General features: G+C 38.8%; 1 protein-coding gene across 3 annotated transcripts in view; it reads right to left on the reverse strand.

Moving 5' to 3' along the window:
- The window catches only part of LOC109430325 (acyl-CoA Delta(11) desaturase), an 83,215-nt gene that overhangs the window by 24,315 nt on the left and 42,538 nt on the right, over positions 1-16,362 (reverse strand). For all 3 annotated transcript variants that reach the window (XM_029867068.2, XM_029867067.2, XM_029867070.2), the window contains exon 2: positions 285-621. In XM_029867068.2, the coding sequence (XP_029722928.2) occupies positions 285-621 (337 nt within the window). The remainder of the gene's footprint in view (positions 1-284; positions 622-16,362) is intronic.

Raw genomic sequence — 16,362 nt, forward strand, 5'->3', positions numbered from 1 at the left:
TCTTCTTTCCTTTCCTCGATGCGATGGGTACACGCTGAATGGTAGATAACAACACCTCGCTTGAGTTATCGCACGCGGCATTAGAGCAAGTTCTTGGGCAGGGGATGTCGGAGTAAGATACTCCAAGGTGATTTAAAACTGATCACCTTATGTCTGCTTTCAGTACATGGTGGTATAATAAAACATTCGAGAACAAGTTACTCCAGAACGTAGGCTTTTCTTAACAGAGACATTTTACCGCACCCTCCCCCCACAAAAACGCGCGCCATGCAGGTGAAACTTACTTGTGGTGGAACTGGACTACCGGATCGCTGGTGATGTCAGTCATGTCAATGAGCCGACCTTTCTTGATGCATTCGGGGTGCTTTCGCAGCATAAGCCAGCCGACGTGTGCGTACAGGAAGCCCCGGTTGGAGTTATGTGGATCGCCGTCCGTCTCCGAGTACTTGTGATGGATGCGGTGGTCGCGCACCCAGTCGTAGATGGTGTTCTGGCCGGCGATCGAGTAGCAGCACATCAGAATGATCCTTAGCGGCAGTTTGGCTTTGTAGGCTTTGTGGCACCATAGCCGGTGGACACCGGCAGTAACGCCGAACCCGGCACATCCCCCAACGAAGAAACCTGTTCGGAGTAGAGTAAAAGTAACCGTCTATTAGTTGATGACTCAGGTACGGCAACTTACAGAGTAGGAAGAAAATGTGACCGAAAAGACGAGATTTCAAGTGGGCACTATTTGTTTGTTATGCGCGGTTAGGAAGAACTGTTGCTTTTGTACGCTATGGTGGCATATGATCGAGTTACTCTCGACATTTTGGATTAATTTGTCACAGAACCGGTTTGGATTATTTCCGGATTGAATAAAGTGAATTGAACTGATGTACCCGGAAATTGTTTGAGTGTAACAATAAGAGATCCTCTCTTTACCTTTCTACTCAAATTGCTATTGATTATTGAATCGGCGTGAAATTCAAGCATGAAATATGCCTTTCACCTTATAGAGTCTTACTTTTAGAAAAATGTCTATCAATTTTAGTTGAAAAATCTATGATTGCTCTTTAATTAGAACAATGTGAACAAGTATATGGCAGCGTCCAAGAATTACATCATTGTTAAGAGGGAGATTAGCTGTTTAGAGCATAGCGATCATATAAAAAGTTTTGAAAACAATAGAAATTCAAGAACGAGACAACATTGTTGAAGAATGTGATAAAATTAACACGATTTCTAGATGAAAGCCCTTGTTCCAAAATGAACCCTGTCGTAACACGAGCTGTTACTGAGCTGAAAAGCTGTTTGTATTTATACTTATATGCTTATAAGCAACTTTGCTGAACACATTAAAGCTGTATCGCATTATAGCTAATAATACATTATAGCTTGTATCGAATTGTGAAACCCATAGCCGCCCAACGTGCTATTAATAGGACAGTCCTTTTGACGTTAATATTTCCAGAATTAGGCCAAATTTTAGAATACTATCTTCTGAGAAGTTGTTCATTACATTCATAACTTGTTCCTAGTGAACAACCATATCATTTGAGACTGGTCCACTAGGTGTTGCAAAGATTACATATATGGTCACTATGGATGAGCTTAATTTCCATTGCGAAATTTTTTTTATCTGTATTAACGAGATTTTTAGCCCTAGGCTAGTTCATCTCGGGACCCACGCTTTACTTCCCTTCCGAAGGAAGAACTCACATTTTTTGTGAGTTTGTCGGGAGTAAGCTTCGATCCCAGGTCCTCGGCGTGAAAGTCAAGTGTTCTAACCATCACACCAGGTCCGCTCCACAGGCCATTGCGAAATAGATTTATTTCCCTAAAATGCATCTGGAATGCCTCAACCAATTCCAACCAAATTTGTCATACTCATTCATTAGATTGTGATTATATGGGTATTGTAGTTGAAGATGGCGGCTTGGGTTCTAAGAACGCGGTGGAAACTGCAGAATGTATGCTATTTAACAGCAATGCTGCTTTGGATAATATGCAATATTGGTATCTATCGATCGGGCTCGATGAGTAGAAGTCAAAAATAAATATCCGACGCCATTTTTAAATCCAAGATGGCGGATCATAATCCTAGATTGCGGCCACGGAATGGTAGTTTGTGCTATGACATCATGCAATATGCACAGAAAGAAATTCTGAAAACTTCACTTGACGAAAATATTAGAACGTTTAAATTTCCATTTTATTGCATTCAATTTTATATAAAATAATTTCTTGAACGCAACATTGCTGTAAGCAAGCTCTAGACTGCAGATAACCTGTAATTTTACAATCCTATGGAGGATTGTGTTGAAAGCGATGGAGATCATTTTGTAGCAGCGAACTCGATTTAACAATTTTGAACTGTTTGGGTACCTATCGATTAGGCTTGATGAACAGAAGTCAAAAATCGATATCCAACGCCATTTTGAAATCCAATATGGTGGACCATAATTCAAAATGGTACCCACGGTTTGAAGTATGATACCATGCAATATGGGTATCTATTGATCGGACTCGATGAGTTGAGTACACAGAAAGAAGTTCTGAAAACTACACCTGACGGAAATATTAGAAGTTTAAATTTCCATTTTATTTCTTTTGATTTTACGTAAAAGAATTTCTTGCATTCAAAATTGTAAGCAAGCTCCATACTGCAGACAACCTGTAATTTTACAACCCGATGGAGAATTGTGTTGAAAGCGATGGAGGTCAATTTGTTACAGCGAACTCGATGTAACAATTTTAAACTGTGTAGAAGTTAAAAATCGATATTCGAAGCCATTTTAAAATCTATAATGGTGGGGTAGCGTGAAGGGTTACGGTAAAGAGCAGGGTAGATGGAAGGATAGAGGGTAGAGTAGACGGAGAGGGAGAGAGTAGGGTAGTCGGAAGGTTAGAAGGTAGGGTATAAGGTTAGGGTGAAGGGTAGAGTAGAGGTTAGGGTGGAGGATTAGGGTTGAGGCTAGGATGGATGGATAGAGTAGAAGGCAGAGAAACGGTAGACTGAGCAGATGGTAGGGTTGAGGCTTAGGGTAGGCGGTAGGATAGAGGATTGTGTAAAGGCCTTAACAATAGCAGGTATGGTAGAGGATAGGATAAACGATAGGGTAGAGGGTATCAGAAGGCCGGTTCCAGATTCTTTCAGTTATTCCTGCCGATCTTCTTGCCACGATTCTTCTCAAGATTCTTCCAGATATTTCTCCCAGAATTTTTGAAGGGAATCCTCCCTGGGTTTCTACCGGCAGCTTGAAAAATTGATCAGAAGTTGAGGGCCCACATTGAAGATTTTTATCGAACTGCACCATAGACTTCCATTTTTTTCATGAAATCATGTTTATTTTATTGATTTTTTTTATGAAGATTTAAATTGTGAGACACCTTGGGCGTTAATGGGCTAATCCGTTAAGACCCAAAGTTTCTCATTTTTTCTTACTCTCCCACTCTTATTTGCTCTAAGCTAAAACATTTTCATTCAAAAGGCTTAGAGACCCGCCTAGTCCAGCATCTTTTTGTAAGGGAGAATCCATGAATAACGTTTAATCAATTTTTGACATTCCATGTAACTTATTCCCCTATGTCTAATATGTGATTCCTTACACTTTTAAAGAGTCTCCTTTTTTTCCCCGTACCTACGTCCTCCTTGCAGAAATCCTGAGAAATTTATGCAGTTTGCAATAGTCTGAGAAAAATCTTGGGAGTAATTCTTGGAGGAATATCAGATGGGATGGCACAAAAAAAAACCTGGAGAACTGGTATACGAAAAACTAGTACGAAGGGGGAAACGGGGTCAAAACTTATCAAATTTTGCGTGACGTACAAAATGCGTACTCAAAAGCAATGCGGGAGAATTTTCTGAAGAAATTCCTGTAGAGGATTTTTGAAATAATTCCTGAAGAAATCCTTGGAGGGACTTCTGAACAAACCCTGGATGAGTTTCTGGAGGAATCCTTTCAAGAATTCCTGAGAGAAGCTTGGAAGAAATCTTTGAAGGAATCCATAACGGAAATACATTTTGAAGAAATATCGGAGGAAATAGCAGGACAACCGAGAAAAAATGGAGGAATCCCGTCAGAGATCCGGGTACGAATTCTGCAAGAAATTTTTAAAGAAATCCTGAGAATGATCGATGACAGAATCCCTGAAAAATCCTGAGAGAATTCCTTTGATAAATCTCCGCAAGAATACCTGAAAGAATTCTGTAAGTAATCCCTAAAAGAATCTCTGAAAAAATCCCTTAAAACATTCTGTAAAGAATCTTGGAATGAATCCCTGAAGAAATTCTGAAAAAAAAATCCTTGAAGGAAATTCCAACATAATCTGAGAAACAATTTCGGGATAAACTCCAGAAGGAATCCCTGTAGAAATCGCCAACGGAATCCTTGAAGATATTAATGAAGGAATCCTGAAAAAAAAAAAATGAAAGGATTCTATAGAAATCGCGGGAAAACCCTTGAAGGAATTTTAGGAGAAAATCTTGAATCCGGAGACGGATCAATTCAGGCAATCCGTAAGGAATTCCGGGAGGAATCAGTCAAGAAATTCCGGAAGAAGTTCCTAAAGGAAATTCGATAAGGATCAATTAAGGAATCCCGGGAGGAATCGCTTGAGTTCCCCGGGTGGAATTCTGAAAACAAAAAATACTATTAGAAGCCCGGAAAAAGTCTCTGGGAAATCATGAAGAAGTCCCAGAAAGAATTCCTGGTGAAATCCCAGGAGATTTTTGCGTTCTGGGAGAAATCCCTTCAGGAGCAATCCCTGAAATGATTTTGGAAGTATCACTGCAAGAATCTGGGAGGAATAGCTTTGGGAATACCGGAAGGAATTCCTGAAAGATTCCCGGCGGAGATGAACCAGCCGCGGGTTGAAAATCTCCTTAATAAAGCAAATAAAAAAAGATTCCCGGGAAGAATTACTGGAGGAATCCTTTGATAGATTGATTGATTTGTCTTTATTAAAGAGACTTTCAGCCCTTGGCTGGTTCGTCTCTATCCTAAACAAGAGGTGAGCCAGAAGGGCTCACCCGGGAAAATACAATATTCGCTACAATATCTTTCAGTAGCTTTCATTTCTTTCTTTTTTTTTTTTTATTTTTTTTTTTTTGAAATTTGTTTCAAATTTTCGGGTCCGGGGTCCAGGGGCCTGCGGCTTCTTTCGTGCCTCGTCTTGTCGTTCGGGTTGGTCGCAGGGGGTCTGTTCCTTCGCTTGCTTGGAGGGGGGTGCGGCTTACCGCTCGGATTCCGGAAACGGGGGTCCGAGGTGCGGGCTCTTCCGACCAGGCTGGTCGTGGTTGTGGGCGTGTTGGTGGGAGTCGCTTGGGGTGGGGCTTACCACTCGGGTCCCGGGGAATCCGAAAGGTCCGAGGTGCCCACGACCGGGTTGAATGTAGAGATCCCCTGACACTGTCGAGACCTTGAGGGTCAATGTGGTCCCGGCGAAGCCGGGGGGTCCGGGGTATTGATAGTTTTGTGGTTTGGTGGTTCCGTGGTGGTGGGGATCTGCCCGCCGGTGGTTCGTGGTGGTTTGGAGGATCGTTTTGTAGTACGACTTGTCACTAGGGTCCCAGGGAAGCCCGAGGCGCCCAGGGGGCCCACCGGGGGTTCTGGTTCGAGGTTCGTTGGGGTAGGCCTTGAGGTTGAGTGGGGATGGGACTTACCGCTTGGATCCCGGGAACCCGAGAGGTCCGAGATGCTTTAAATAATATAAATTTTTATGAGAACCGTGACTGCAAAGATGTTTTGTATCACTTGGGAATCTTTGACTCATTTGCCTGTGATTCAGTTCAGAATTCTAATATAGTGTAATGTTCGGCAAACTTGAAGGTTAGTGTCATTTGTACATTAACAATGTTTATACCACCTACCAATACTAAACGATAAGCATTTTCACGTCGAAAATAAAAGGGTTGAAATATATCATCCTTAGTGATAATTGTAGGACAACCACTACCCTGCAAGTTTAACGAATATCGCATTTTAAAATTATGCTTCTGAACTAAGTTATGAACAATAAACAAATGAGTCAATGATTGCCAAGTGATTCAAAGTATTCTTGCATGACTGGAATACTGGAAGGAATTCTACGGTAAATTCTAGATCGAGTTCCTAGAGGACTCTAAGTAGGACTAACGAGAATTCTAGAAAGAATAGATGATAGATGACTCTTTATAGGAGGCCTTGTGTGTAGACCAGGGTATGGCCGGCGACCGCCACGGCGAAACTTTGAGCGATTGGAGCAATCGAATGTTATCTCAACATACGCGCAAAATCTCACGGCATCGTTGTCAAACGAGGGTGGGCTCGATATGGCCACTCAAGCGGGTTGCTGGAGTACAATAAAAGCAGCCATCAACAACACAGCCGAGAGCTTTGAACATAGAATGGAGTCGCCAGAAGAATGGTTGAGCTAAGAGTGCAGAGCGATTTTGAAGGAAAAGAGTACACCGCGTGTGATAATGCTGCAGCATGAAACCAGGCAGAACGTGAAATGATACAAATAGAAGCGAAAACATTTTCTTTTGGGAGAAGGACAATGCCAGTACTACAGCAGAAGACGGAAATGAGCCAACTCCCACGCTGAGGGAGTTCACTTCTCGCCATTCACTTATTCAGAACCAACAAAGCAGCCGGTAAGGATGGTATTGCAGCAGAACTCATCAAGATGGGCTCATAAAAGAGGCGTTCCACGGAGTCATGTCAGTCGATCCTGAGCGACCATTTCAAAAATATCTGAAACTTTGCACAGTTTTTCAATTTCATCTAAATCGCCATTTTTCGATATCAAATTTTTATTTTGAATCACGACTAACTTTTCAAAAGAATGTATGCGAAAATAGTTCAAAAATATTCTAAAAGCTGCACAGCAAAAACGGATTGTTCGATTGTTATGAATTTTTCAGCAAAGTTAGATAACTAAATGATGATTCCTAACAAAATATACACTGTGAAAAATTTCTTTTTTTACTTTAAAAAAATATGATCTTTGTCACAAAAACTCAAATATCTCAAAACCCTATCTTTTTACCAACGTCAATTTTTTAGGGAAAATGGCCCATTATATCAGCTATCTACCATAAAATTTTGGTGATGGTAAACTGATAAACAAAAAAGTTATAACATTTCAAACATTTCACAGTTTTTACATTTAGTAACAAAAAAAATTTTTTTTTCTGTGTAAATTATTTCGAGAATTATATGTTGATGCTGATTTTATTGTAAAGGCTACCGCCTGGATTAAACAAGTTGTTTTCATGATATTTTTGTTTGATTATTCATAATTACTATAGTATCTATTTGAAACTTAGACGCGATCCAGTGTTGTGATCAAAAATATTGAGAGTGTCATACTTTTTATTGTACGTGACTGGTGAAAAGTTACCTTGATAGCGTTGAAAAGCTGTTGATCATAAGAAAAATGGAATTAAACTTATTTTTAAGACGAAAGCTGCATAATAAAAGTTTTATATATTCGCGTATACGTCTAGTTGATCTGCAAAAAAATTACCTCTTAGAGAACAGACTTTATGATCGGAAGAATGCGAGTAACTTCAACAACAACAAATGCATGAGAGGTACATACCACAGACAAACAGACGAAACGCCTAGAATAATATTCGTGAAAATCCATCGCCCAGTTCCCACTACCACCACCTGGTGGAAATGTTTCACGAAACACTGCGTTGTGCAATATCGTCATCAGAAGGCGCTAGTGTGAAACGTCAAACGCAAAGAAAAACGATGGGCGCTCTTCTTGTTATGAAAGCCACAACCAAGATTCAAAATGATCGTTGAAGGCGTGGTCAATGAAAATTTCGTCAGTGTTACGTTTGTTTGTCTGTATACATACCATGACAATGCTCACGAAAAAGCAAAAAAAAAAATACTACCGCTATGGATATTAAAAATTTTATAGTAAATTTTTTCTTCAGCCAAGTAAACAACACCAAACTAGTCAGTTAAAACTAATAAGTGATTTTGTTTATTATAATCTAACGAACAACATGAACAATCGCTTTCTCAAAGGTCTTCAACTCAACGCTCTCTTGTAGACCGTTTGATGAAAAAAAAATGTTCAAAAGAGTTACGAAATCTCACCGAAAGCACCATAGATAAACTGAAATAGACTGGTTATGCCCAAATGTCCACATTGTGTACAAAATTACGCATTTGCACGTCCTGCCGTCTAGACTTTGACAGACGAGCCATCTGTATATCATCGGTAAAGCAGGGCGCAGGAAGTTCGAAAACGACAACAACTGAGAAATTGCCAGAAGTGCTAAGTGCAGAGAGTCATGCCACCATACCATCAGCGACACTTGTTTAAACAATATAATCACGCCCCTTTTCAAAAATGCTTTGAAATATACTTCAACATCTATACCCATTTCAATATTTTTAACGTTGCAAAACACGCTTTCAACATTCATCTTGAAGAAGAGGGAAAACACTTGTCCTCAAATGTAACAGCAAATTAATGAATAAACGACTAATGCGCGGAGGGCGTGATAAAATCGGAACATTACTGTACATATAATATACATAATACATAATAAAAACAGCTTGTTTAACTCACGCAAGGCCATTAACAAAAAAATCAGCATCAAACTGCGATTTCCGGCCGAAATAATTTACACTAAAAAAAATTTTTACTAAATGTGAAAATTGTGAAATGTTTGAATTGTCAAAACTTTTTTGTTTATTAGTTTATTATCACCAAATTTTTATGGTAGATTGCTAATCTGTCGTAATTCTGCAAAGTGACGTAAGCGACATTGATAGTTTTGGCCCATTTTTTGGTTATTATGCATAAAACTCTTGCTCATCCTTTAAGTTTCTTTCCAAAGATGATAGATTACGATTAGATCTTGCATTCTAATACAGCAGGAATACCACAGTGTTATTCTCACCCCAGATATTATAAATAATATACCAAAAAATATCGAAATTTTGAATGGCGCTTACGTCACTTTTCAGAATTACTGCAGTAATACAATGGACCGGTTTCCTTAAAAAATTACGTTGGTAAAAAGATAGGGTTTTGAGATATTTGAGTTTTTGTGACAAAAATGATATTTTTTAATGTTAAAAAAATATTTTTTTTCACAGTGTATATTTTCTTAGAAATCACCATTTAGTTATCTAACTTTGCTGAACAATAAAATCAGCATCAAACTGCGATTTCTGACCGAAATAATTTACACAGAAAAAAATATTTACCAAATGTGAAAATAGTGAAATGTTTGAAATGTTATAACTTTTTTGTTTATTAGTTTACCATCACCAAATTTTTATGGTAGATTGTTAATACAATGGACCGTCTTTCCCAAAAAAATTACGATGGTAAAAAGATAGGGTTTTGAGATATTTGAGTTTTTGTGACAAAAATGATATTTTTTAATATTAAAAAAGATGTTTTTTCACAGTGTATATTTTCTTAGGAATCACCATTTAGTTATCTAACTTTGCTGAAAAATTCATAGCAATCGAACGAACCATTTTGGCTGTGCAGATTTTTGAATATTTTTGAACCATTTTCACATACACCCTTTTAAAAAGTTAGTCGTGATTCAAAATAAAAATTTGATATCGAAAAATGGCGATTTAAATGGAACTGAAAAACTGTGCAAAGTTTCAGTTCAATAGAAAATCATGAATTAAAAAATTTCCTTAATTTTGATGCTGTTGCTTGGAATCGCTCAAAAGCTAGCCATCTACCTGCACTGGTTGTTATTCAGGATTTAAGAAACCGAACAGCTACCGGATGAGTGGAAGGAATGGGGTAATCTGCCCTATTCACAAGCTAGTCGACCGTTTAGAATGCGAGATCTTTCGCAAAGTGCTATCCCAGATCATCTTTCGTCGACAGTCACCTAAAATAAACGGATGTGCGAGAGCTCATCAAGCCGGCTCCATCGATGGCCGGTCGACAATAGACCAGATCTTCACCGAAATGATGTGCATACCAAGCCTCTCCGCATATCACCTGTTTATCGACTTCAAGGCAGTATACGACAGAATCGACTGCTCAAAGCTATGAAATATTATGAACGAGACGGGGTTTCCTGGGATGCTGACCAGACTGATTAAAGCAACGATGGATGATGAGTAATACTGTGTGTGAGTTTGAGATGATCTACCAATTTCATTCGGATCTCGTTGAGGACTGATACATAATGACAATTGTTTGCTGGCTAATTATAAACAGAGAATGAGCCAATCGATAGTTTGAAGTAACCTTAAATATGTGTTAATGAATCTTCTGTGCAATTTTGGGAAGATTTCAAAAATCAGTTTTTCATGAGATTTGCGTTATTTTAGAGGGTATCGTATGTACATAAGAACTAGATTATTATTGCAATATAATTTTCAATCTACCACACTTGTCGATTGAAATTCTAATGGTAATGATGCCCTAAACGTCTTGAGTAATATATAAAACCCACCTGTAACCTTTAAAAAGGTTGAACTCTACAAGAATAGCAAGTACCAACACTATTTAATTATTCCAAATTCCCTTCCAACTGTCAGCACATAACAAATCAAGAGGAAATCCCATATAAAATATAGCACCAACCGGTCCCCGCTGCTGCGAAGGAAGGTACGTGCTCTTGGAAAGGTTCGTCGAACGTATACCACATTTTCCCATCCGCGTACTGTCTCTTGATCCACAGCAGTGGTCGGTCAGATAATTGAAACAACCTTCGGCAGCTTCCTTTCGAAAATTGTGTCGCCCAGCTTCTCTATCCGCCGTCGATGTTGCGTTGTTAATCTTCTGAATTTTCTTTACAACGACGACGACGACGCATCGCAGCGCGCGCGCGGCGCGGCAACAAAGTGACTCTCAATAAACGCATCGCGAGGTGATGCGGTAAGCGAGCTTTTGGGCTCGTCAATCAGTTCCAACGTCTGAATTGGGAGTAAACCGGTTGAAACTGAATGGAATTTCAGTCACTATACCTACGCCGAAATGAAAGTTGTTCTTCTGTAAAGTTTACGTGTCCGGACAAAAGGGAGTCTCTCTCAAGGGTACGACGCGACGTCGATGGAGGTCAGTTGTATTACGAAATGACGAATATGCATATAAAGTTGGATGGTGTCGACGGGGTGGCGGCGGCACCGGTGGTGTTGTGATGCCTATTACATAGTATCGGGTTTTTGCATGGTCAGTTTCGTGGTCGGATTTATCTTTCGGACCAATATGAGCTGCAAATTTACATACGCGGTAGACGGCGGTGCGGTGGTTACGTAACGAATCTACCTTCTTTCCCCAAGGGCACAGCAAGCGCGCCGCATACTTCTAACAGCTCCGACCTGTTCTGGTACAATCAGAAGCAGCGCCGGTCGATACCGCCTTCGAACAACAGTTCAACAACAGTTCAACTGTGTACAACAAACGGAATCAAAATAGAACTCGAATGCTAACTGGATTCTCAGCATAGGTTATCGGTGAAGTTCAACGAAAAAGAAATGCAGACGTGCTGCTGGATTTGGAGGTTCGCCGGCACCGAGGTTATCGGTTGAACTTTGCGTCGAAACAGAGGAAGTCAATATATTGATGCGCAAAAAAAAAACAAATCAGGATGCTGAAGCTGTTTTTATATGAGGTGTGGTGTTTGGTGGTCCATCAGAATATATTTCAATAATTTAGAAAGCTATTAGAAGTATACAGTCATATCTTTTAGGGGATGGTTGATGTATTCATCTCATACTTATGTGATGGTTATGGACACCTTGTAGCCCATCACGAGTAGTGCCTGTGTTCCACATAATATTTATATCTTTATTACCGAGATTTTCAGCCAGGGGCTGGTTCATCTCCCGTTCCACTTAATAATATGTACCTTATAAACTCAAGTGTTACTCAAGTATGCCATAATCTTGCAGAACCATGCTCAGGGTGTCTAGAATAAATTCCCGATTGATCCCGGATGTTTTTGTTATTGACATTTTTTTGACATCCTTCGGCATAGTGAATCTTTATGAACGATGCCAATAATGGCACAAAATAACCTATATATTTTAATATTCTTCAGATTTCCTCTGATATATAGATATGCGAATTTGAAATCTTATGCCAGATATTTTCTGATCTTTTTACATTTCCCATTAACATGGATAAGAACAGATACTCTTTTTGTTAAGCGCCAGCTGGTCTAATAAAGTTAATCGCAATGGTCATAAAACGTTATCTCGACGATGGTGTGTTTATTATGATGTCAGATAGTTCTACTTTTACGATCCTGTCCACTGGTCTTTTATAGCATTTATAGTTTAATGTCGGTTTTTTGTTGAACTTATCTACGTTTTGCTTACTTTTTATGCAAATTATTTCCAAAGCGACACTCAGAGGCATCCATTCCAAAGGAATATTTATTTTCTTCAATTTTTGATTAACATACAACATAGGCCACATACAACATAGGCCAACATACAACTTTACTCTTCAAGCAATCGTTTGCAACGATTGTTAATGTGTAATTTAGCTTTATTTCATGAAAACCAGCCATGGTTTTCCGGCGAAAATAATAAGATTGATGCATGTAACGCAGCATGGCTCAACATCGTACATGGCTCAATCACGTACAGTCATGACCCGATGGTTGGGGGTTTAATAGTTGGGTGGCTTTTTAGTTGGGGCTACGTTAGTTGAGCTGTCAGCCAACTAAAAGTGCCTGGATGTCATAATTCAATGTCAAACTGAAGATGACAACCAATGTGTAATTATGAGGGGCGAGCTAATGAGTTTTTGGTTTCTTAAACTTTACTGATAATCGAAAAGAATTTCTATTTCATATTTCTTAAAAAAAAAACAATATTGCAGACTACATCCCAAATTGGACTATCACACTTTTTTTTGGCACGCCTATAAAGTGTGATAAAAGTGCACATCTGCCTCGGATCATCTCGACGTCTTCGGTGCACTTATTCCTTCATTTACAAGGAATAAGTGCACCGAAGACCTCAACTCGTTCCGACGTGACCCTGCACTGCAATCACACTTTGAAGGTGTGTGCACGCTATTGTATCAGTCCAATTTGGGGTGCAGTCAGCAATATGTACAATTACTTCGTAACAAATGCAAAACATCGGCAATTTTTATTTTGTCGATCATTGAAAGCGTTTTGTGCTTGCACTTTGGTCCGGGTGGTTTCATAAACATCTATATTTTCACTTCACCGACTAAAAATGGGTGAAAATAACTATTTCTCACATTGGCCATATATGTATCTTGCAAAACGTATCAGTTTTGCTCTAAATGTAAAACAAATTGAAAAATTTTACTTTTTATTTCCAACTTAAACATGATTAAAAAAAACAATGCGCACGCCCCTTGTGCTGCTGTCACTTCACCCAACTAGCGAATCGAATTCGTTGGTTGGGTGGAGGTTGTGGCTCGACGAGCGGGTTCCGACTGTACTGGTATGACAATTAGTGCGCAGTCGGACTCTCGATGGGTGCCCGAAGCTCAAGAGCTCAATTAACAAATAATTTCCTCTCCCGCTTTGACACACATGCGCACAACAGTGTATGTGTTAGATGTTCATCTAATAAACCTTTTCAGTTGACAGGTCCGTGTATGCCACTGTTTACAATTGCCGAACAAAGGCGCAAACGCTGAACTGTCATTTTCATAGGAGAACTGTCAAGGCTCCCAAAATCAGCTGATTTTAAACGTCTTCCGATTGCGCCTATCCCATCCGAAGGAGGTTTGGATTGTGAAAAGAAGATAACCATGTGCGACTGTGGAATCAAGTTCAGTTCTAGGCCTGCTGGCGACGGAGATAGTCGAGTGACTCCGTAGCTTGAAGGAATGGAAGCGCCCGTCTAGCGAATTGGGAGTCGTGAGTTCGAGTCTCACCGGAGTACGTGGATTTCTGTGCATAATTCAAATCTCAATTTGTTCATCGAGCACATGTTCTGTTGTGCACATGGATGTCAAAGCATTTTCAACAGTGTAATTTCCCACATGCCCGAGCAGAAGGGAATAGCAGCAGCATAAAAAAATGTGTTATTTTGGAAAAATAACTGAGTAACGGAAAGAGTTATTTTCATGTTATTTACATAACATATCCTGTTATAAACTTGTCTGTCATAAGCGGCAAAATAACGAAAATTATAACAAAAAAATGTTCCTGGAAGACCTGTTCAATAACATGTTTTGTTAGTTTCAAAAACAACTTAATAACAGCGAATTTTCAGAATATTTCAATAACAAATTTTGATATGATTAAGTTATTGATAACAATCTGAAAACAAAATTTGCTTTTTATTTTGTTGCGGATAGGAACTCCTCCAAAGTCCCATATGAATTCAATGGGATACGCAACAATATGATCTATTGTTAAATATTTCATTCATAATTGGGACGCTATTGTTGTCGCAAGCGATTTATTTATCGAAAACAGAGAGAAACAATAATTTTCGTTTATTTTCCAAACAACTTAAGATGAAAAACTACCGACGTTTTGAAGCCCTTTATTAGGTGGTTCATTGTTCATAAGATTAATTTACATTATTACCTCATTGATTGACACATTTAACCAAATGAATCTAAGTGGGCTCGATGCAATGAAATCAATAAAAATAAAATGTCTTAAAATAATCAATGGAGTTCTTCTTCTTGATGACTTATTTTTTACATTTTTATCGAAAATGTGTTGTTCGTCCTTGAATTCCACCAGTTGATCCAAAATGTTTCATAAAATGGCTAAATGCTTATAAAACAAAAGGCTGATAAGTTGGCTCTGTCACAGTTAAAACGTAATGCCAGAGGAACTGATGACAAAATAATATTTTCTGTTACAGTTCCTCACGGAATGCTGTGAACAACGGAAATCTCGAATGGTGTAGTTTTGATTGCAAAGCTAGTTATGTTGTAATATTAATGATCAAATATTTGTTCAGTCTCAATGACACAATTATAACTGAACTTGTGCTACAACAAAACATGTTATTGAAATGTAATTTAAAGAAAATATACCAAGAGCACGATCATAACAAAATAAGACTGCCCAACAGAACATGTTATGGAACGGTGATGACTTAATAAGTTAATAATAACAAACCGAGATATAAAAACAGGTTTTGTGATTCCGTTGTTATTATTTTGATATTTTCCTCTGCTCGGGTGGCCAAAGCAAAATCAAGAAATTGACGAATCTTAGTTCTGATTTCAATTTTAACTAGTATGTTTAACGAATATTATGAAAAAAAAAAAAACACAATAGCAACCAAACATTGCTGACTGACAGGTTCAGATCACCGATATCAAGACCATAGGTACAAAGCTAATGAATCAATAAACCACTCACCGTTCTACTGAACAGGAAGTTGATGCTCCCAATAAAGTTAAGTACCATATTTGCCTAGAAGCTCTTTCGAAGATATTAGAATACTCACTAATAAATATGTTAAGAATATCAAATTGGTTTCATTTGAATAAAATTCATCATGACCCTACAGGAGTTTCTTCTAAAATTCTTTCAGCAGTTCATTTTGGAATTCCTCAAGAAGTTTCTTTTGGGATTCCCATTTTTGGGGATTTCTCCCTTTTTAATTCCTCCAGCACTTCGTTCAGGGATTTCTCCAAGAATTTCCTATGGGATTCCATTTGAGAATTCCTCCTTCTTGTATTCCTTCAGGAATTCCTTCAGAGATCTCTCCAAGAATTCTTTCCGATGTTCCTTCTTAGATTCCACCAAAAGTTCTTTCTAAGATTTCTCCGGGATTTTTTTTTCTGAGGTTTTTCTAAAAGTTTATCCTTGGTTTCCTTCAGGAGTTCTTTCAAGGTGTTCTTCTCCTCTGTTCCACTAGCAGTTTCTTCGGACATCTCGTCAGGGGTTTTAACCGGAATTTCTTTTAAGATTCCATCAGAACTTCTTCCTGGGTTTCCTGAAGAAGTTACTTTCGGGATTCCTCCTGGAGTTCCTTCTTGGTTTCCTTCAGAAATTCACTCATTAATTTTCATGTATTCTTTTCGAGATCTCTGCAAGAAACCTTTTTGTGCATTTTTCCAAAACCCCTCCAGGAGTTGCTCTTCTGGGACTCTTCCAGGAGTTCTTTTTCCTTCCTGGATTCTTCTGAGATTCTCCAAGAACTTCCTCCTAGGATTTATCCATGATTGGAACATCCCTCCATTCACTCTTTCCAAGATTCCTCCTGGTTCTCTTGGAATTCCGCGAGGAATCCCTACACGGATTCCTCCCATAGTTCCTTCTGAAATTGTTCCAGGTTTTTTTTTCTTAGATTTCACCAGGAGTTCTATCTGGCTATATTCCGGGATTCCTCAAATGTTATTTTCCGGATTCCTTCAGAAATTCCTTCCGGGATTCCTTAAAAAAAATCCGTGTTTTCTTCAGAAATTGAACCAGGA

Source organism: Aedes albopictus, chromosome 1 (genome assembly GCF_035046485.1).
Source record: "Aedes albopictus strain Foshan chromosome 1, AalbF5, whole genome shotgun sequence".
NCBI lineage: Eukaryota > Metazoa > Arthropoda > Insecta > Diptera > Culicidae > Aedes > Aedes albopictus.